This window comes from Microtus pennsylvanicus, chromosome 13 (assembly GCF_037038515.1).
Source record: "Microtus pennsylvanicus isolate mMicPen1 chromosome 13, mMicPen1.hap1, whole genome shotgun sequence".
NCBI classification, from domain to species: domain Eukaryota; kingdom Metazoa; phylum Chordata; class Mammalia; order Rodentia; family Cricetidae; genus Microtus; species Microtus pennsylvanicus.
This window is the reverse complement of record NC_134591.1, coordinates 3,392,959-3,416,404: the sequence shown is the minus strand read 5'-3', so window position 1 is coordinate 3,416,404 and position 23,446 is coordinate 3,392,959. Positions and strand designations below refer to the sequence as shown.

General features: G+C 45.4%; 1 protein-coding gene across 4 annotated transcripts in view; it reads left to right on the top strand.

Annotated features, from left to right (window-relative positions):
• The window catches only part of Tnc (tenascin C), an 88,566-nt gene that overhangs the window by 20,991 nt on the left and 44,129 nt on the right, over positions 1–23,446 (top strand). For 2 of the 4 annotated variants that reach the window (XM_075945378.1, XM_075945379.1), the window contains exons 2-12: positions 1,121–1,700; positions 3,572–4,981; positions 6,513–6,776; positions 7,590–7,705; positions 8,419–8,575; positions 12,690–12,959; positions 13,659–13,844; positions 14,081–14,170; positions 15,829–16,092; positions 21,130–21,402; positions 21,889–22,161. In XM_075945378.1, coding sequence (XP_075801493.1) covers positions 1,244–1,700; positions 3,572–4,981; positions 6,513–6,776; positions 7,590–7,705; positions 8,419–8,575; positions 12,690–12,959; positions 13,659–13,844; positions 14,081–14,170; positions 15,829–16,092; positions 21,130–21,402; positions 21,889–22,161 — 3,760 coding nt within the window. In that variant the 5' untranslated portion in view covers positions 1,121–1,243. The remainder of the gene's footprint in view (positions 1–1,120; positions 1,701–3,571; positions 4,982–6,512; positions 6,777–7,589; positions 7,706–8,418; positions 8,576–12,689; positions 12,960–13,658; positions 13,845–14,080; positions 14,171–15,828; positions 16,093–21,129; positions 21,403–21,888; positions 22,162–23,446) is intronic. The other 2 variants (XM_075945381.1, XM_075945380.1) reach the window with 1 other exon arrangement.

Here is a 23,446-nt window from a genome sequence, read left to right as displayed (position 1 = left end):
CTGTCTGTACATACGAATGGCCATGTGACAGGTGACAATTCCCTGCTCCTATCTCCTGTCTGTACATACGAATGACCATGTGACAAGCAAACGAGAAAACTTAGCAGCCAAACTGCTTGAAGATAACTTTCTCCACACTTTGTCTCATATAATCCTCACTACTTAAGTCGCCCTTTCCAGTAATTCACACTCTGTCATTCCTTGGACGCTTCCTTTGTTTTTCACAGCCATAAGCAATTTACTCCTGTACCCAGAAAACAAACCATTGCCGTTGTTGTTCATTGTTTCCTAAGCACTGAAGGAATCATTCCATTTTCTTCTTAGTCCTGCTGCTAAGTCTGAAAAGAGTACACATTTGGTCCTCCATTTATTTCTACCACCCACAGAACTTGGGTTGCTAGAGAAAGTCAGTATAAATTCAATCAGTACTGGCCAGTCTGAAGCCTGTGATGCTCATGGACACTTGGTACTTCAACAAGCTCTTCTAAAGCCAAGACGGTGGGGTGAGGAGACAGGGATCTCAGATGCACAGAAGGCAGGCTATGGAAGAGCCACGTGACTAGGAAGAAGCAGTTAGAATTAAAACCTCATTTTTCCTCTGAGTTCTTCGCCTTACCCTATGTCTCCCGTGACAGAGAGAAACAGCACTGCTTACCTCAGCTTGGAGACTTCACTGAACATCTCCCGGAGCTAAAAGCCTTCACAGCACCATAAAAGTTCTCTCAGAGGGCATGACTGGTAAACACTGAGAGACAGTGGATGGCTTCTACATAACGTTCTCATTACATCAGTCTTTTAACCCTGCCGTTGGCCATGATTTTCAGTGTAAAAGTGAAATAAGGCTGGGATTAAATAATTCACCCAAGTGCCTAGAGCTACAGGGGAGACACAAACCCATGCCCGCATTATTCTAACATTTTCTCTTGTTTTTTTATTCTCTACTGTCTCCTTAAATTTCCAAAAGTTGAATAATGACTAACATTCCTTAAAAATTATAAGATTCTTCTAGAGGACATAAAAGCTTCAGACACGCGAGACATTAAAGTTTACCTGGAATTGCAGTCACTCTAAGCATGCATTAGTGGCAGACACAAGTAACTACTGTTTCCTTTATTTACAGATCGTTCTTCCAAGAAGACTGGGGGCATCCAACTGTATGCTCTTAAGTACATCTAAATATCAAATCTATTGGAAGTTAAGAATCCTATAGATCTAAGGACACTTAGCCAATCCAAACTCCATCATGGGGGCCATGACCTGGCTATTGCCAGGCGTCTTTCTAGCTTCACTTGCCCTCACTTCTGAAGGTGGGGTCCTCAAGAAAGTCATCCGGCACAAGCGACAGAGTGGAGTGAACATGACCCTGCCAGAGGAGAACCAGCCCGTGGTGTTCAACCACGTCTACAACATCAAGTTGCCCGTGGGCTCTCAGTGTTCAGTGGATCTGGAGTCACCGAATGGGGAGAAAGACCTGACCCCCACGCCAGAGTCCAGTGGAAGCTTCCAGGAACACACAGTGGATGGAGAAAATCAGATTGTGTTTACACACCGCATCAACATCCCCCGCCGGGCCTGTGGCTGTGCTGCAGCTCCTGATGTGAAGGAACTCCTGAGCAGGCTGGAGGAGCTAGAGATGCTGGTATCGTCTCTAAGGGAGCAGTGCACCATGGGTACTGGCTGTTGTCTCCAACCCGCAGAAGGTAAAAGCCGGGGTTGATTGCCCCGTTTCTGTGCGAATAGGGGGGAAGATGAGCATAAAAGGATCTGAGTGGTTTCTAATGCTGGTCTCCTGAGAAACTAGACAGTCAAGGTGTTCATTAAAAACAAAGAGGTCACGTCAATGTGGAGAATGCAGCCATCCCTCTTCTGCTCTTCAAAGGGTCATGGTAATAATAGTTCTGCATCAGTTTTCCAGTCTTTGAAAAAATCTGCTTCTTAAAACCCTATTTCACTTTAATTGTATCTTTTAGGTTTAATGGTCTGGAGAGTTGGCTCAGCAGTTAGGAGTATTTTCTCTCCAAAGGAACTAGGTTCTATTTCTATCACCTACACGGACACTCACAACATCTGTAACTCTATTCCCGGGGCATCACCATCTTTATCCAACCTCAGCATATACCAGGCACTCACGTTGTACATGCGCATGCATGCAGAAAAAGCTCTGTCTACATACAAAACGATAAAATAAATAAATCTAGATGTTCAAATATTTATTTATTTTATTATTTTGTGTGTATGTCTCCAGGTGAGTGTGTGCACATATGTGTGCATTTACAGGTATGCACTCTCATATGTGTGCGTTCAGGCCAGAAGAGGGCATGGGAAACCCTTTTTATCACTCCCTGACTATTCCTTTGAGTCAGCATCTTTCCTTGAACCTTGGGCTCTCATTTTCTCAGCTAAGCTACAAACCAGCAAGCCCCAGCGCTCCCCCGTCTCTACGGAGAGATGAGATTATAGGCATATATAAGACACACAGCTCTTAGGCACTGGCATCTGAACACTGCTCCTTGTGATTACACGGTAAGCACTCTTAAATGTTGGGCCATTTTCTCTTCAGTGCCCAGTTTAATTACATCTCAGTCAAACATGTTTGACCCTGAAATCTAATTCTTAGTTACCCTAAAAGTCTGAGAAAACACAACATTCCTTCTCCCAAGGGCACTCTCTCCAGGAGACTGCAGTAGCCTTGTCAGTTCATCCTAGCCAAGCAAAGGATACCAAGGGGGTGAGGTTCTCAGGGTCCCGCTGAGTTAGGTCTTAAAGAATCTTCCACCGCCCTGTGTTCTTACAAATGCACGTTTCTACCTGGGTGGGACTGAGTCTGCCCTTATCAGAAGACAGTGTTGGAAGGTGATAGGAAACAATCTGACGAGGTGAGGGTGGTTTGGTCAAGGCTCGTTTATGCAGCCACCTCTAGCACTAAACACGGAGAGTATCTTGTATGATCTTCCAAACAACCCTTCAAGATAAGAGTTAGCATCCCTCTGTAAATAAAAGAACTGAAATTTTAAAAGTTAACCGGCTCTCACAGGATAACTCGATGACAAAGAAGGACAGAGACTTTGGATGTTCCTGGTTACCTTCACTTCCCTTGAGGGATATCCTGGGCCATTGTGCATCCATTCCAGGCATTCTGATGCTCTGAAGTTATGTTATCTCCATTCCTCAAGGTCCTTAGAACTACAGAAGCTTTAACTTCAAATTAGATATGAGCATCTGTTTCTACCACTTAGAAATACTATCAGAAAGGACCTTGATAATGATTTGAAGAAGACGTGACCACCATAGGAAGGAGTGTTGTGGGACTCTAGGCTTCTAAGGCAATTTCTAAAAATTTATCTTTAATAATAAACCAATTAATTTTCCAGCCATCAACTCCCCTGGGGGGAAATATAAGCAAGAATATACAGTAGGTTTAATGAGAGTGTGGTCGAATGTGAATTCCATATTTTTCTCTCCATGCCAGTTGATGCCTAAGGTTGCAGTGAATTTGGGTCAGGGTTTTCCATGTGAGTACAAGAAACTGCTCTGATGATACTCAGCTCAATGCCTGTTATCTTCACTGCAGGCCGTCTGGACACCAGGCCCTTTTGCAGTGGCCGAGGCAACTTCAGTGCTGAAGGATGTGGCTGTGTTTGTGAACCAGGCTGGAAAGGCCCCAACTGCTCTGAGCCCGAATGTCCTGGAAACTGTAACCTCCGAGGCCAGTGCCTCGATGGACAGTGTGTCTGTGAGGAGGGCTTCACTGGTGAAGACTGCAGCCAGCTGGCCTGCCCCAATGACTGCAATGACCAGGGCAGGTGTGTGAATGGAGTCTGTGTGTGCTTTGAAGGCTATGCCGGGGTGGACTGTGGCCTGGAAGTCTGCCCAGTGCCCTGCAGTGAGGAGCACGGGATGTGTGTGGATGGTAGGTGTGTGTGCAGAGATGGCTTTGCTGGTGACGACTGCAACGAGCCCCTGTGCCTCAACAACTGCTACAACCGTGGGCGGTGCGTGGAGAACGAGTGCGTGTGTGACGAGGGCTTCACGGGTGAAGACTGCAGTGAGCTCATCTGCCCCAATGACTGCTTCGACCGCGGCCGCTGTGTCAATGGCACCTGCTACTGTGAGGAAGGCTTCACGGGCGAAGACTGTGGTGAGCTCACCTGCCCCAACAACTGCCAGGGCCGTGGCCAGTGCGAGGAGGGACAGTGTGTTTGCGACGAGGGCTTTGCTGGTGCGGACTGCAGTGAGAAGCGGTGTGCCGCCGATTGTCACCACCGTGGCCGCTGCTTCAATGGGCAGTGCGAGTGTGATGATGGGTTCATGGGGGCTGACTGCGGGGATCTGCAGTGTCCCAATGGCTGCAGTGGGCATGGCCGCTGTGTCAATGGGCAGTGTGTGTGTGACGAGGGATACACTGGCGAAGACTGCAGCCAGCAGCGGTGCCCCAATGACTGCCACAACCGGGGACGCTGTGTACAGGGCAAGTGCATCTGTGAACAAGGCTTCAAGGGTTTTGACTGCAGTGAGATGAGCTGCCCCAATGACTGCCATGGCCATGGCCGCTGTGTGAATGGCATGTGCGTCTGTGACGATGACTACACTGGGGAAGACTGCAGAGACCGGCGCTGTCCCCGGGACTGCAGCCAGCGGGGCCGCTGTGTGGATGGACAATGCATATGTGAGGAAGGCTTCACTGGCCCTGACTGTGCTGAGCTCTCCTGCCCCAACGACTGCCATGGCCATGGCCGCTGCGTGAACGGCCAGTGCATCTGCCATGAGGGCTTCACTGGCAAAGACTGCAAAGAGCAGAGGTGCCCCAGCGACTGCCACGGCCAAGGCCGCTGTGAGGACGGCCAGTGCATCTGCCATGAAGGCTTCACAGGACTGGACTGTGGGCAGCGCTCCTGCCCAGGTGACTGTAACAACCAGGGACAATGTGTTTCAGGCCGCTGTATCTGCAATGAAGGGTACACAGGGGAAGACTGCTCTGAAGGTGAGTATCAGCGTGCTGGCATCAAGTGGTCCTGATTCTGTATACACCTGATGCCTGTCAGACAATATTTGGATTTATCAGCACACCAATTCTTTTTATGCATCCCATTAGTGTATTTCTGATAAATATATACTCTTTCTCTGACTCTTTGAGAAGGTTGTGGTCCAACTCTTAGCACAGGGAAATCTGGGCTCAAAGGCTCAGAGAAGTGGTATTGTTCTCCAAAGGACTCTGAGCTGGTACTTAAACTTGTCTACCTCATCTGTATTGATTCTTCCATCCAACGCCCATTGCTAAGTGTTGGCTTCCTTTCCTTCTAGAACTGCTTTGAGGGGAAGTGATAATCAGCTGGACTGAATAGACGTTGCTGTTAAATAAGGGGAACCTGTTAATGCAGTCTGCTAAAGAATAGTTACTGGTTACTTGGGAACTAGATCTGTCCCTTAAGTTTTCTTGTGTTGCTAGCTTTATCCAATGTCTGTGAGCATCTCCCAAAAGAAGATTGTTTCTAGAAATTAGCACAAGCAGAGAGCTAACATGTACCGTGTGTGTTGATGAAACATGGGGTAAATGAAACCCCAGCAAAGAACAAAAACACTCATGGTCCATGACAATCTCTCTATTTCTCTCATCCTCATATCATGACAGAGAACATCTGCCAAATGTAGATAGGAACGAATAAATAGTTCCAGCGTCTAGTATGGCTGAACTGTGCAAACTTAGCAAAGAGATGTGAGCTCCAAATCTGATGTAGGCAACTGCAGGAAAACCTTTGGGCCTCACTGCTGACATCTAAGGAACGAAAGAGTCTGGTTAGACAAGCCCTCCAAGACTACTCACAGGAAGCAGGCTGAGATGCTGTCCCATGGTCTAAGTCTGAGCGTGGCCTCAGAAAGTGGAGAAGTGGGGGAAACTACACCACATGCCGTGCTAAAAGCAACACTCTTGGTCGTCATGAAGACAGTGGACCAATGGGTTACAAAGCTACTTCTGATGGCAAACCCACCAGATCTGCAAGCCCAGCCACTACAGAGGCTGAGACAAAAAGATCTCAAGTTCAAGAAAGAGAGGAGGGGAATTTGCTTATAAAGAAAACAACAGAGCTCTTTTAAATATAATTGTAAATTTATTTATTTTATTTTAGGTGTATTAGTGTTTATCTTACATTTATGCATATGCACCACATGTGAGCCTGATCCTGCAGATCTCCTGGAGCTGGAGGTTAGGGGCTGTTGTGAGTCACCGTTGGGTGATCCTCTGCAAGAGCAGAAGACCTAAAGTCTCTATCCCATTGGTTGATAGAACTCTCACCCTAGAATACACAGGACTCTAGGTTTGAACACCACTAAAAAGAAAGATGAACCCAGAGGAGAATTCTGGCTGAGTCTAGAAGGTCTGGAGAACATGTTCCAGGAAGAGACAACTTCACGTCTGTATCTCAGATAGTAAAAGAGACGTGTTGAGGGAATTAAACCCATAGGACTCTATAGGTGTACACTTGACTCCCAATGTCCTTTCTTATCCCTTCCAGTATCCCCTCCCAAAGACCTCATTGTGACAGAAGTAACAGAAGAGACTGTAAACCTGGCATGGGACAATGAGATGCGGGTCACCGAGTACCTGATTATGTATACACCCACCCATGCTGATGGTCTGGAGATGCAATTCCGTGTGCCTGGGGACCAGACTTCCACCACCATCAGGGAGCTTGAGCCAGGAGTGGAATACTTCATCCGTGTGTTCGCCATCTTGGAGAACAAGAGGAGCATCCCTGTCAGTGCCAGGGTTGCCACCTGTGAGTAGGCAAAGGACTCTATACCTGGCCTTGGCCTAGCTGTGAAGCACTTTGCACGCTGTTTTTAGTGCTCAGTATATGCTAACAAATCTCACCCAACGCCTGAGGAATGCTGAGGAAACTGAGGCTGTGTAATTTATCATCTCGTCTCAGGCCCACAGCTAATGAAGATGGAGCTGAGCTTTGACCTGGGCAGTCTTGGAAAAGCGTAAATCTTAGTCATCTCACCACAGCTGTATGGAGTTCTGTCCTATCAAATTCACTGTCTGGTTCCTGCTGCTCCTGTAAGAGTCTAGCATCAGTGTAATGACTTCCATGCCTGAATAGCAGTCTATGGCTAAAAACCAGCCCTTACTTGCTTAGTAATGACAACATTGGTCTCTCCTTCTGACTATTACACTGCATGCCGGGAGTCAGGCCAGCAGACTTCACAGAACGCATCATTCAGTACTTGGTGCATGCCCCAGGGCACACACAGTTTGTTACCACCTTCTCTCAGGAATAGAAATTATCTCAGTGCTTTGTGTAAACCCTGTCCTGGGCCACGATGTTATCAGTTCTCAAGTTAGATGCTGGTCTGTGTCTGTCTGATTCCAAACAACATTGCAAATAGACAGTCACAATATTAGTATAATAAGGACTTTCACATTTTCTTACAGTATATAGGCCAGAAGAGCCTTTAAGTAGATCACAGATCTGGTTATCAACCTCAAAGTAACAGCTGTTCATCACAGGTTTAATGGATCCCTAACTGCATGAGCCTTACCAAGCACGTTGTCCTTTCTTAAGTCCTATTTGTGCTCTTCCTTTCAGACTTGCCTGCACCCGAAGGACTAAGATTCAAGTCTATCAAGGAGACATCTGTGGAAGTGGAGTGGGATCCTCTAGACATTGCTTTCGAAACATGGGAGATCATCTTCCGGAATATGGTGAGGGGCTCCATGGTGGAGGAGCGTCTGACATTCATGTCATGCAGCTTCCTCAGCTGCATATGGGAGGCTGGGCACTATCATTTTGTGTGTTCACATACATATCTTAAAAGGATTCCAATGTTGTTAATAAATAAAAAAGAAACACTTAGGGATGAGAATCCAAGCAATTGTAAATTAAGTCATTTATAGGTGCCATCTTACAAATCTCTGTTTGGAAGCCACAGAACCAGAGACAGCCTGTCCCATACAGTATCTCCTGGCATTTTGCAAATTTGAGAAAAATCTCCCCAAACCCCAAAGAACAGTTAAAGCAAGTTGCTGGTCATAACTTGGGCCCTGTTCACAATTATCTGTGAGAACATGGACAATCTACTAACTTCTCTGACGATGACATGTCAAGGGAAGGGTGGGTGGTGACTCCCACTCCGTGCCATTAGACAGGGTGAGCCCAGGTGTGTGCAGGAGGAAGGGATGGACTCAAGGAAGGGTGGGTGGTGACTCCCACTCCTGCCATTAGACAGGGTGAGGAAGGGATGAAATCAAGAAGCATCTTTCTTAATTCCGTATTCTCAGCATCTAACTTCTCAGTCTGCTGGGAGGCAGAGGAGACACCCAGTGAATGAGTGAAACAAAAAGAAGAACTGAATAAAGCATGGGAATGAAGGGTTGTCACAGCTTCTGAATGTTAGCTCTGTGCTTCCCTCTGACAGAATAAAGACGATGAGGGGGAAATTACCAAAAGCTTGAGGCGACCAGAGACCTCTTACCGACAAACTGGCCTTGCTCCTGGGCAAGAATACGAAATATCTCTGCACATTGTGAAAAACAACACCCGAGGCCCTGGCTTGAAGAAAGTGACCACAACCCGTGAGTATCACCTAAGACCTGAGATAGGGCTGTGTCTCATTACGCCTTCTGGCTTACATCATCTGATGCAGCACCTGCATCAGTGAGAATTTGCTTACTACTACAAAGTCCATATGGAGAGCCTCAAATGATAATTCTTCAGGTTTGTGATTTGGCATTGGGCTCAGCTGTGTAGGGTTTGTCCTTGACAGGAATCACGTATGCATCTTTGTGGACTGGGACTGCTGTGTTTAGGATGGCCACCTGTGATCCTAGAACTCTGGAGGCTCAGGCAGGAGTACTCAAGGACACCCTGAGCTCCATGCTGAGGTTCAGGATTGTGTAAGCTACAGAGTGAGACACGGTCTCAAAAAACAAAAACAAAACATAGCAAGATGGTGATTTCCTGCTCTGTGAAGTGTTGGCGTGTTGGCGTGGCTGTGGAAGAGACTCCAAACTGACATTTCTATCAATCCTGTCAGAGCAAATTCTCAGGTCAGCCCGAGTGTGAGAGACATAGAAATACAAGCATCTACTTTCTGAAGCACCCCAAAGTCACATTCTCAGAGACCGTAGGTGCAGAAGGAGAACTCACTGAGATTATCACACATAGAAACACAAGCATCTCCTTTCTGAAGCACCCCAAAGTCACATTCTCAGAGACCGTAGGTGCAGAAGGAGAACTCACTGAGATTATCACAAGATGTCTACCACATTATTTCATTTAACACTAATATCAAGTCTCCTGTGACAAAAGCGAGGCCTGTGTTGTATTATGTATGAAGAGCAGTGATCAAGGCTTGGAGGAGTGAGTCGCTTTAACACCATGCAGTTCAGATAGTCCTGGTCATGCCTCCAAGCACGGCTGCCTTTAGAACCAGCCTTGATTATACTCTGACTTTTGCAGAATGTTGATTTCATGTCCCAGTAGAAACCTAAATAAAATTTTACTTGAAGGTCTGGAGAGATATTCCAGTCAGAAAAGCAGTGGCTGCATAAGCTGTGTTCAGCCCACAGCAGTGACATAAGAAGCAGGCATGGAGCTAAATAACATAATCCAGAGCTGAGGGGTGGAGAAAGGAGGAACTCTGAGACTGGCTGGCCAGACCAAGGCTAGCCAGAGCCCTGTCTCAAAAAGCTACACACACACACACATTCACATATATACAGCTTACACACACATATACACATACATCCAAACATACATAATAATATATACTCACACTTTCACAAAGTCTCTCTCTCTCTCTCTCTCTCTCTCTCTCTCTCTCTCTCACACACACACACACACACACACACACACACACACATACTTTCACAAATCCACATACACTCATACACAGACTCACAAACACACATTTTTCAAACACATACACATACATGCACACATATACACAGCTTTTACTTGGTACTAATATCCTTAGAAAATCTTGGGGTGAAATAGGATTTAACACAATTAGAGACTTTTATGGGATATAACTGAATTTGGAATTGTTCTAACAGGAATTTTTTTAATAAAAGATAAAGGAAGAATAGAGAAAACAGTCTACATTGTTGTTTAGTAAGAAAATGTCTGATTTTCTCCAAGAGAACAGACGTGCCAACTCTTTGAGAAATTGACTCTTGTTGGCAGGGGCTTGCTGGGAAAGTTAAGTCTGTTGACTAATGGCAAGAAGGAACACCTTGCGCTTGTGTGCTTGCACGTTTTGCATAGCTCAGGGCCAATTCAGGAAACCATGTGCTTTGTGAGCAAGTGTTTTCCATCATCCTGACAAGAGCTCTCTGTGGTAGGTACAAGGCAGGTACTGACAGGAAAGGAAACAGTCAGATCAGCAACAAGGCAGCGGGAAGATCAAGAAAATGCTTATCCATTCTAGGAAAGCATACTGGAGAGACAAACGGCTTTTCCTTTACCTACCTTCTGCTCTTTAATCCAAAGTTGAGGCTTGCTTGCTCATATTCTGCTTATTAAGGACAAATGGCCAGCCTTTGAAGTTCTAGAACGTGGAAATACCAACACTGAGGAACACACACTTTCTTGTTCCTTTTGCATAAGTTTCTAAGATTTTCTCCAGAAATTAAAGAACCTTAACCTTGGTGGCAAAACATGTTTGATTCTTTCTCTCTGACTTATTGTGATCTTTCTTGACACGTAAATGCTGATGAGATCCATTGTCCTGGGAAAGTGAGAGGGTGGGTGGTCCTGAGTTTAAATTCCTTCTCACCGTTCTCAATCACTTGAAAATATCCCAGCTCTTTAAGTCTTGGGTCAACATCTGGAAAAATGGGTTCATAGCGTCATTCTCATGAAGTTGTCACAAGAATGAGGCACTGATGGCACAGATCCATGAGTCAGATGTGCAGAGTGATGTCAGTCTTCGTTTTCAGTATCCTTAGCCACAGCCTAACCTCCTTAGCAGTTTATGTGGCTTTGCGACTGACAACTGAAAGGCAAGGCAGTGTCACCAACCATGATAACATCATTTTCATGATTTGTGGACTCATTAACCACTAGCTGATACATAACCACTTAGACTTCAAAACTGGACCATGAAGCATCCTCATAATCATATCAGATTATGATACTGGTACTCTTTCCATACTCTGCATGAGTACCAACTGCCTCTATTTAAAAGTGCTCATCAGATGGATGATGAGAACATAGACTAAACTACTTTAAAAAAAATGAAGACCCACATTAAATGCCCAGGATGGCCTAAGGATCACAAAAGCCAAACATCATTTTCTGAATGAATGTATGACCCAATCTAAATGTATCCAAACTGTAAAAACGTCTGTAACGAGCTAGTGATGTAAGTGTTCCATCACAAAGCTTTCTCAGGGAAGGAGCAGCTACAAGTACGGAGAACATGTGCATCTGGTTACAACAGGGACAATGAGGCTCCTGGCTAGGCTGTACTTTACAAGACACATTGGAGAGGATAGCCAGGAAGGGGTTAGAGGAGGAGGGCAGTCTCGGGAGATGAAGCAAAGGACCAGCATTGGGGGTACACAGGTGAGGAAGCATGGCATCAAGGTGGACGGGGCAGGAAATGAGTGTAACAGGACCACACAGGACACCCAGGATGAGGAGACAAAAATGGGCAAGACTCGAAATAACAATGACTCTTACCCTAGTTCTTTTGTCAAAAACAACTTTAAGGCAGGCAGAGTGGCCCAATTAGGGCCTGAGAACTTGAATTCAACGTGCATGTCCCACATGTTGGAAGGAAAGAACCACGCCCCAGCAGCTGAACTCTACAAGTGTGCTATGCTTGTACATGCCAGAGAGAGAGAGAGAGAGAGAAATAGAGAGAGAGAGAGAGAGAGAGAGAGAGAGAGAGAGAGAGAGAGAAATCAATGCAACAAACCCACCAGGACAATCCATTGTCTCATGCCTCTGCTCCATGATCCTAACAAAAAAGTTGTCTGTCATTTTGGAAAGTCTTGTCTAATAACTCAGACATGCTGAGGAGAGAGCTCAGTTGGTAAAGTCTGTGCCTTGCAAACAGGAGGACTTGGCTTCTCATTAAAGAGCTGGATTTGATGGTGTCCTCTTGCAATACCAGTTCAGAAGTGCAAGCACCTAGAGATAGGTGGACCCCTGGAGCTCGCTAGCTTATGTGGTGAGCTTCAGGCCCATGAAAGACTAGGCCTCAAGAAAATAGGTGGGTTTCCCTGAGGAATGACACTTGAGAGTGTCCTCTGGCTTCTGTATATATACATACACATACACACTCACACATACACACACTAACACACACTCACATTCACACACTCATTCACACACACTCACACACTCTCACACACATTCACACACATTCCCTCAGTTCAGCAGAACAGTAGCTGCTAACAGTAGTGGTAATGGTGGCAGCAGACAAAGGAAGGACTTCCGTCATGGAACTGCTGTGTGCCAGGCTCCATTCTAGATGCTTTACAGGCTTCGTCTCTTTTCCTATTTGTGAAATAAACACACAAGCCCTCAAAGTAGATATCACGGTCCCTCCACGTGACTTGTCAGACAGAAACCAAGACTCACAAGGGCAAAATAAAGTAAGGACTCGTTATGAACCAAATATCTTCCATGGTCTGTGGCAAAGCACTCTGAAGCTACTCTTCCCCTTGTTGCTCACAGGCCTGGATGCCCCCAGTCAGATCGAGGTGAGAGACGTCACAGACACCACAGCCCTGGTCACCTGGTTCAAGCCTCTGGCTGAGATTGATGGCATCGAGCTCTCCTATGGCATCAAGGACGTGCCTGGAGACCGCACCACCATCGACCTCACACACGAAGAAAACCAGTATTCTATTGGGAACCTGCGGCCTGACACCGAGTATGAGGTGTCCCTTGTCTCCCGCAGGGTGGACATGGCAAGCAACCCTGCCAAGGAGACCTTCACCACAGGTGAGAACTGCCCCACTGACAGGTGCAGAAAAAACAGGACACCAGCACAGAGAGTCCTGCTCCATTCTACCTGTGAGTCCTCTTAGGCTCATGTGACCTTGAAGACAGTCAGGATGGCCTTTCCACCTCTGCAATTGGTGACTTGATTTTTCAAAAAAAAAGGGCTTAAATAGCCTTCCACATATGTGTGCATATGTACATACATGTGTACATGTATGAGGGGGAGAAAGAAGGAGAGTAAGGGGGAGGGCTGGTCTGATACTCCCGACAAATTCCTAGTTAAAATGTAGTGGCTCGGTGGTAAAGCATTTGCCTGGTATCTTAGCAAATGGCATTACCTCAAAGGTGTGCATCCCATACATGCCTTACTGGAGTTTAGGAAGAACCAGAGGTCATCTCTAAGTTATTAAGAATCCACTAAGTCAACTAAACAGTTTTCCCACTCACAGTTTTATTTTGGGAGCTTTCTGTTCTTCCAACACAAAAAATGGAAAAACAAATGCAGCTGATAAATCATTGAGAAAGGAGCCGTGCCTGTGCTCTTGGTTTAATTCCTGTATCAGCTGCCAAGACAGGGACTGTAGGGAACTCTGACGTTTCCATCCATGGGCAGGTGCCTTCTGAACCTCTGATAGAAATGTCAAATCTACTATCCTGGTGCCTGGTGTAATACGAAGCCTCCTGTCTCTTCCTAAACAGGACTGGATGCACCCAAGAACCTTCGCCGTGTTTCCCAGACAGACAACAGCATCACCTTGGAGTGGAGGAACGTCAAAGCTGACATCGATAGTTACAGAATTAAATACGCACCTATCTCAGGAGGTGACCATGCTGAGGTTGATGTTCCCAAGAGCCAGCAGGCCACAACCAAAACCACACTCACAGGTGAGCTCTGACAGAACAGGAGCCAGCGGCCAGGTGTCCCTCTTTTTCAACCTGCCAAAGAGAAAAAAAAAACCGCTTCCATCCATTCTTCTTGCTGTCAATGTTCCAAATTAGTTTGCAACAGATGATGGTCGTACAGAAATCACAGTGACCAGATTCCAGCCTGGGTCACTCTTATAGTTCCCTGAAACCCTGCCCGCTTCTAGAATGATCCCTACCTACACATTCTCTTTTAGGTCTGAGGCCAGGAACTGAATATGGCATTGGCGTTTCTGCTGTGAAGGGAGACAAGGAGAGTGACCCAGCAACCATCAATGCAGCCACAGGTGAGGTCCATGGAAGCCCCACCATTGCTGAGGTAGACAGAGCAGGCAAGCCAGGGCTGCTGAGAGAAGTGTGTTATAAAACATAGAAGTCGGAGGAGAAAGGGGTCTCTAGGAACACGGAGCCCAAGGGAACATCCTAACACAACTCTCTAGAGAGGGAAGAGAATAAAGGAATTTGAAAGAAAAATTGGAATCAGACCTTATAAAAGGCGCAAATTTTTATTTTGTCAACCTACCCTTTCAAAATAGCTAGTTTAATTGGAACAAATATGAAGTTTACCTTTAGCAACTGAGAAAATACCTCTAGCAGGCAAATATTCAAATATCCATATAGACAGTGCAGCCCCCGGATCCCACTGTAGCCTAGAGCGCAGCCCTGGATAAAGACCAGCAAGGGCTAAAGGATTTGGAACCACTGCCCCTCTGCCTCCCAGCAGCTTCCAGCTGGCCTGTCCTGGCACTGTGAAGAGAGGAGAGGCTGGGATATGTGAGATGTAGATCATACCTGGTTGCGTTTCCTTGGGATACAAAATCTAGCTGTACATATACATACATCATCTTTATTTATGTATACTTATAACATATCCATATGTATGCACTGTGATTTTGAGACAATTGTAGATATATATGCAGTTAATGAGATATCATTCAGAGATACGTCTGTACCCTTCACTCAGTTTCCCTGAAAGTAGCAGATTGCATAAAGAATAATTCTATTACTGGATACAAGCTCTTGGCTTTAAATTTCAGTAGTGTTGCGTACACTGTGTATCTGCATATATGTGTGTATGTGCACGCATATGCGTGTGCATATATGTGGACATGTGTGTTAGTTCTGGACATCTCATCACATGTAGGTTTGCAAAGGTATGGACAACAGAGACTCAGAATTATTGCACTGCATCCTGAGTACCCATGTTGGAATATCTCACAATGACCACTTCCCTGTTGCCCTTTCTTCATAACCCTGAGAATTCAATTAGCACTCTCCATCACAGCTGTAATTTCACCATTTCACAGAATTAAGTAAGTGGAATGGGGCCAGAGAGATGATTCTGTCTTTAAAGGCTAGGCTAACAACCAAAAATATGAGTGGGATGTATCCATCCACCTGGGCTACAGCAACGAAATGCCTTAGACCAGGTAGCTTTATTAAGAGAGAGATCTCTTTCTCACAGTCTTGGTGCTGACAAGTAAGGTTAAAAGGGCTAGAAAATCAGTTCCTATTAAGGGCTCTCTGTCTTGTCCATTGAGGTGTCTGTCTTGACTCTCTCTCTATTCAGGTGACAGAAGGGGCTGAGATCATTCTGGGTCTCTGTGGTTAGGCCACTGAACCTAACCATGGTGACTTATGATGACCCTCACATCTGAATAGCATTCTTTTGGGCACTAGGTTTCAATATATTGGTTTTAAGTGTCATTTTTTTTTATCCTTTAGCATTCTTGAGACCAACTGTTTGTCTCTTGGAAGTGCTTTCTTAAGTAGCATTTCATAATTTAGATAAACCACTCCACTTTCATTTTCCCCCAAATCCCGAAAGGTAGTGTGCAACGAATGGCACCTGTCTATCAAAGGTCAGTCAGGCGACAGTCCTGCACCTACACAACCTTTTTTGATTTGCAATCTAAAGCAGATCCCTCTTGATTCTCTCTCCCAGAAATTGATGCACCCAAGGACTTGCAGGTGTCTGAAACCTCACAGGACAGTCTGACTCTATTCTGGAAGACACCACTGGCTAAGTTTGACAGATACCGCCTCAACTACAGCCTCCCCACAGGCCAGTCAAAAGAGGTCCAATTGCCAAAGGATGCCACCTCCCATGTCCTGAGAGATCTGGAGCCAGGGAAAGAATACTCTGTCCTTCTCACTGCCGAGAAGGGCAGACACAAGAGCAAGCCTGCATATGTGAAGGCATCCACGGGTAGGTCACCCTGAGCTTCCCCAAGTCATCTGCTGACTTTGGGTGGCAGAGCTTTGCATCTGTCAGAAGGTCTGAATGTGATGCCCGAGGGCAAAACATGCTTCTTTCTACCCTCATGAAGTACTCTCTGCCACACTGAAAGGGCAGCTTCCTTGACTTTTCCTCCTGCTGTCAGTCAGCTGAACCAAGCTCCCTCACCACGAAATGTTGATTGTCAAGTATTTCTAGCGAGGAAACATGGAGAGCAGTGTTGCCTTCTTCATGGTGCTTTTTTCTCTCTTTTCAGAATGGTGTGTTCTATGGAACTCTTTACATCCCTTAGTTCTCTTCCTTAATCTAACAACAACTTTATTTTTTTTTTCATTACCTGAAAGATGCCTGGGTTGTTGGGATTCGTTATTTGGACTTCCTCATTGGAGTGTTTTTATTACAGGTCTCTTGCTTTCCTCAAGGTGGCCCAGGAGAGTCACACTTGTCCCCAGGCTGCCCCAGCACCCTTCACACCTTCCTTTGTTTCCAGTCACAAAGAGGTTCCTGGCTCTCCGGGGCTGATCCAGGTCCCTTCCAACTGTGTTAGCCTCCCCACCAATCTTCCTTCCTGTCACATTTCTTCAGGAACTGAGCTGAAGAGAGAATCTGGCAGGAAAATAATGTTTCTTATATGAAAAATGACACATTCAATTTGAACCATTAAGTTCTTAAGATTCTTTAAGATTTGACAAGTGGTAGTCTTCGCTTCCATTTTCATTAACAAGCATATATTAAGCAATAACTTCACACAGTCCACCCTTAGATGTTAGAGAAAGAGTGTGCCACATGGTCATCTGTTTCCTTACCTTTCATTTGTTCTCCCTTGCAAGCATCCCTGACAGCATGAGCCTCCCACAGTTCAGTTAATCAAAGGTAGGGAAGTAGAATTAAAAACAGATTAATCTCAAAGTCCAACTTCAGTAATTCCGCTTCACATGTACTTAGTATAATGTTCCAGGTGACCTAAAAATGAATCAGAAATATAAGAAGGAAGAAAATGTTCTTCTCCTTTCTCCTTTGTTCTTCTCCTTCCTCCCTTCTCCTCTTCTCTACTCTCTCCTCTTTCCCAGAATCATTATCAACCCCCAGAAGGGAACTCCAATCCTGCAACTTTGGAGTCAAAGGTAGATGTTGCAAAATAGTTCTTATCTGTGGATGCTGTGAGAAAGCAGAGGATCAGTGGCCCTCATGTGCTTTCTCCAAGGAATCCCGATGTTCCAGCCATAGCAGTGGCCCTCTTGCAGGCCTCTTCCATGATGTAGCATCATATTGAAAATACAGTTAATCTTTCTACACATAGTACCACCTGCATGGCTAGCTTGCTCCAAAAGAAATGAAAATACAAAGAACTTTTCCAAGGGATGGGTGGGCCTTCAAAATTTGATCTCTCAGACCTAGCTTCCAGGACGCATGTTCTTGGCCATCATGTGACAATCACCTTGTATGTTCGCCGAACCTGCCTTCTCCTTCAAGCCTTTGAAGCTTTTGTTATACTGGTCTCCAGTTTTCCACACAGCATTCTCTCTAGTCTCATTGACTTCAAGTGTTATTGAAAACAAAGGCATCCTCTGAACCCTCTGTTAAAGTCCCCACCCTGGTCTATGTCTGATGCCTCTCCAAGGTTCCTTGGACACTTACTGACTTGAGAGTGGCAGTATTCACCTCATTGTCCCTGACCTCCTCCTCCCCATGACCAGAATGTAGGGATGGTCTCCTTGATCTACTGTTGCCTGCAGTGACTGGAACACATCCAAAGCCAGGGTTAGTGCCACGAATATCTGCAGCGATCCAGCAGCCCTGGAGCCAATATCACCACATTTGGTGTCTTTTTTGTCTTTCTCTGCTTTAGCAGCTGTTTAACACACTGCAGGACAAAGGAGCAGGGTAGTCGTTTTTTAAGCCTGTTTAATATGGACATTACAAAGAGAGAGGATGAAATGAGGGAGGAAGGGAAGCAGAGAGATCAAAGGAAGGCGAAAGAAGGAGAAAGGCAATGCTCTCTTTCCGCATGGAGGAAAGTTAGTGTGGCTAGCCATATTCTCTTGTCTGTCTCCCTCCTCTCAACTCTCCCGTCTTCTCATTTCTTCTCTCAGTTTTTCCTCTTCTCATTCTTCTTTCACATTCTCATTAACTAAACTCTGCATAAAGCCAAGGCTGTGAGTTTATTGTGAGCAGTAAGAGACACAGAGGAAGGCCATGAAGCATATTTCCACAACAATCTACGACTCACCACTCAGATCTCAGTGACTCACATGAAGTTTTGTTCCGAACCAAAGCTTCAGGCATGGTATTAGAGAACAGTTTGCTCTGATTTACCATTTTGATAGTCTATGGAGCAAACTGAAATTCATTCAAATATTTATCCTGTCAATGCATGCAGAATCCAACAGAATAGGTGCATTCAGGAGAGAAAGGTTCTAGAAACAGTGCCATGAGATGAGAAAGATGCAACCCGTACTCAAAGGATGCAGTTCTACTGTTGCAGACGCAGGGAAGAGGGGAGAGGCAGGCAAAAGTTTCTGCACCCCAATAAACCTCTCTGCTGACATATAATTCAAATCAGACCAAATCAAACCAAACTGCAAAAAGCCCAGATTTAATTGATACCAACGCTCCTGGGTAGCCTGGTAGCACCCAGAGAGGTGCTGGGGAAGGAAGACAAGAAAACCATGAGTTTGTTCTGGGGGGGGAGCAGTTTAAATAACCTGTGGGAGTGGTCTTGAGCATCTCTGGGGAGGGGTCATCACTTGGCAGGCTTTCTCAGAGGTGGAGTCCGAACTGAGGCAACTCCCAGGGGAGGGGGCTAGGGATGGAACTTCCACCCAAACATTCCAGACTCTTTGGATATATGGATGCCAGGGGCCAGGGTGACGCTTCCACCCAAACATCAGGTTCCCATAACCCACCTGCCAAAGGAGACAAAGAGTTCACAGTAATCTCAGAAGAGGTGCCCTTGGGCTGAGTCCTCAACAAACAAAAGGAGGGGAGAGTGGGGAGGGGGCAGTCTCTTTTCCGGAAGCTTTGAACAAAATCTATGAAACTCAAAGAGTCATGGGAAGCTTCATAGTCATGAAACAAGCATGGTCCTGCTGTGTGCCGAAGAGGAAAAACATGGGTCCCGAGGCTCGAGGCTACATGGTGACAGCTGTGACAGCTGTAGAATGTAAATGCCCTGGGCCTCTGGCTTCATTCTTGGTAGTTACTGAGAATTACCAGAAACCCCAAGGCAGTTATATTTATATATTTATACTTTGTATTTCAAGTATGTTCTCTCTAGAAAATGAGTTTGGAACATTTGAAGCCTTGTGGTGGTCTTCAGACTTGCGTTTAACCTTCTCCTTGCTGTAGGAGAATCATTCCCTCACACATACAAAGAGCAAGTAGGCTGCCAGTCAGTGGTCACCATCTATACAATGGTGGGAATCTGAAGGGATGAAGAGATGCCCAGGGATTCCTCGCTGCAGCTGCTCAGCCCACCCTGAGCACAGATGACACAGACTTGGAAATTGTGATTTTCTAGCTCCGCTGACATTGCTCAGAGGGTAGATTCCAAAGCACAGCTGTGAGAGGACAATAGCCTTTTCATCATGAGTTGCCAGGAAGGCTGGGGTGCAAGTAGCCAACGGGAACCCTTGGCTGATGCTGCAGTGAGCCCACAAGTATATCATTCACACTGGAAATGAAGAGTCAGCACTTACATACAGCTTCCAGGGTTCCTACTTCAACTCTTGCTGCTGCATCTTTATTCAAGGCACCCACACACACACCCTTCTCCCACACTGGAATTCCTCTGTCATTCACATAAGTTTATTAGTGGAAGTTTAGGCTTTTACTTATCTGAGCATGTGTTTGATGGCCAGATGAGGGGGGTGGCCTACCAACAGTATCCGTTGTAGATGTGATCACACACCACTCAGATATAACAAGTCATAGGTCTTTCTTGATACATCTATAAAAAAGAAGGTGGAAGGTGGAGGAATAGGTGGCTACCAAAGCTCCATTTCTAACACAAAAATTCTAACACACTTCTATGCATCATGGAATATCATCCTTTGGATTTTTTTTTAACCAATGATTTCCAGATGTAAAAGCTGGTATCAGGCATCAGGCCAGATGTGGCCCACTAGTTTGTCTGAGTTTATGTACCCATGTTCTAGGCCCTGGTCATTCAGGGCTCATTGGAAATCAGCAGCTATGTAAACAGGAAAAATGGATTGTTTTTTTCAAAGGAGCCAAGGCAGTTCCTACCCTCCCATTTTCAGGATCCATTTCCAGAGAAATCTTTTTCTGTAGGTCATGCAGGGTCCACACAAACTCAGTGCAAGCAAATGACCCCTGTAAGGCAGATTTGGACAAGGCAGACTACCGCATTTCTGTGTTCTGGAGACAAAGATGGTGAATCAAATTATAACACAATCTGATAAATTGCTTCTCCCAGATCCAAGGCAATAAGGAGCAACCTTCCAAAAGTGTGTCATCTGCCTCAGTTCAGCGGTAGCAGTAGTATTAATTTATCCCTACTCTCCTTTGGAGTGGTTTATAAAAACTGATCTGAACTCCAGAAACAAAAAGTCAAAACTAAACTGCAGCAGACATCTCAGGAGAGGTCAAGACAGCACAAGGAGAAGCCTAAGCAAACCTAAGCAGACACAAAATTCAAAGTGCTGGACAAAGACCCAAGAACAGCTGAGGCTAACTCATTGTAATAAAAACTACTTTGCCAAATGAAAACTGAGGTGTGGAGTCCAGCACACAACTGTCTAGCATTTTCTCTAGGATATTTGTCAATAGGAAAGTGTATTTCCAAAAGAAAACTCAACTATGTACAAAGGTAAAGTCAGTACTGTACTAACCTATTTATTGCATTTGATGGAGACAGCACTACTGGGCATACGGTGACAGCAGCTTGGCACAGACTCTATTGGCTTTGGCCAGTGCATTGTTTGGGTTCTGGAAAGGCAAGCTTTGAAGACTAGTATAATTGACCTTGTCTCTGTCATTGTTCAGAACGAACACCTTCCCTGCAAAATCTCACCGTGACTGAGACTGGCTGGGATGCCCTCAGACTCAACTGGACAACAGATGACCTGGCCTATGAGTACTTTGTCATTCAGGTGCAGGAAGCCAACAAGGTGGAGGCTACTCACAACTTCACAGTGCTTGGCAACCTCCGGGCTGCAGACATCCCGGGTCTCAAGTCTGCCACTCCTTATAGAGTCTCCATCTATGGGGTAGCCTGGGGCTCTAAAACACCAGTGCTCTCTGCCGAGGCCTCCACAGGTACTTTCTACTTTTATCCCTAAAACTTCTGTTTTTCCCAACAGGAAAGTGACCAAGGATAATCATACGCCATGACATTGGAGTGGCCTTGCCAGCCTCAAGCTATAGTGTCATGAGGTCTGATGCTGGAGAGCCATGTCATCAAGTAAAACAGTCCCAAGGCCACGCTAACATTTCCCATAGGCAACGCATTGCTGCTGTACGGAGTTCACCATCTGGGACAATCCAAGCATGTGGGCCCATGATGATTAAGTGCTTCAGTCAAAAAAAAAAAAAAATTAGCCCAGAATTGATTCCTGAATTTTCTGAAATTTAGGACTGTTCGTCCATATACTCCCTCTTTTGCTCTTTCCAAAGCTTAAAGAGTTGCATGGTGTATGTTTGTCTAAAGAAAGTCATGTTTTCAAGGGATTATAGAGCCTGCTTGTGATCAGGATTCCCTGGGTCTAACAACATAGTTTAAACTCGTTCTTTGTCCTTCTCTAGGGAGAACTCCCAATCTGGGAGAGGTCTCAGTCTCGAAGGTGGGCTGGGATGCCCTCAGGCTCAACTGGACAGCCCCAGAAGGGGCCTATCAGAACTTTTTCATTCAGGTGCTAGAGACTGACATGGTCCAGAGTGTCCAGAACCTTACAGTCCCTGGAGGACTGAGGTCAGTGGACCTGCCTGGGCTCAAAGCAGCCACTCGCTACCGGATCAGCATCCAAGGGCTCACTCAGGACTCCAGCACAGACCCTCTCTCTGTTGAAGTCTTGACAGGTATTCTAGACTCATTCACTCCTTTTCTCCAACCCTTGTCTGTGCTCTAGAAGAAGCAAGTCTGTAAACAGGGTTTACCCTATTCCATTTTGGGAAAGTACCAGGGGATCACTGTTGCTTTTTTTCAAGTGCCTTATCTATTGTTTGGCCAGGTCCTACACTAACCCTAGTAGTTTTCCATGAAAATTCCACCTACTTTTCTTTTTCAAAAATGAGAACTGACTTACCTTGCAAAGTAAGTTTCAATTATAACATCTAAAAAGTTGGAAAGCACAGTTTGTAAGTGAAAAACAAAATCTATCTGAGCTCATTTTAAGAACACTTAAGAGCTTCCCATAGCCCTATTTGTGTGTAGAGAATGAAAGTTTTGAGCAGTTCTAAAAACTGCCTTTTATTCCCAGAGGCTGAAAGAAAAACATGGTTTTAATGCCGACAACTGGAATGTGCTCAATACTGCAATAAATCAGTCTGTAGTCAGCACTAACCGAACAGTTCATCCCTACTTTAGCCAAAACCCATCTCACTTCAACTCCTCCATCTCTGTGTCCTCACACAGAAGAGATTCTGGTCTGGGCCACCTCACGGTGACAGGCTTAGCTGGGATGTCCTCAGACTGGACTGGACCACACTAGACAGGACTTATGTCCAGTTAGTTTATCACTTGGGTCAAGGAAGTTGACCAGGCAGAAGGAGATCATCATCTCACCATTTCTGGTATCCTATACACTACAGAAATCCCCAGGGCTGATATTCCCTTCACAGTAACACTGTCTGGCGTAATGATAGACCTCCATACTAAACCACTTGTTGTAGAGGTCATCACAGGGACATGGCGCTTTCTGGACCAGGGATGTAATATAAGTCAGCCTGTCCTTAAAAAGTAGGAAAAATTCCTCATGCATTGGAAGTCTTACCTGAATATGATTGGCACATTAGTCTGTGACTATCAGGTCTGGGCTAGAATTCCATATTACAAACTGAATATTTATTTCAAGATGTTTTGCTTTGTATCTCTGGGCCTTCTTTTCTCATCTTCAAATTAAAAATAATATTCCTACTTTAGAATCCTGCTGTGAGAAACAGGTAAACTAAGAAATGAAAGAACTTGACAAAGTGTCTGTCATGTAGCCAGTTGCAGTCAACAGCTAAGTTTATTGTAGTGTTGTTCAGGGGGTCCTAGAGGAACCAAAGTTATAGAACGAGTATATGAGATTTATTAGAATAGCTTACAGGCTGGAATCCAGCAGTGACCATCTACCAACAGAAAGTCCAAGAATCTAATAAT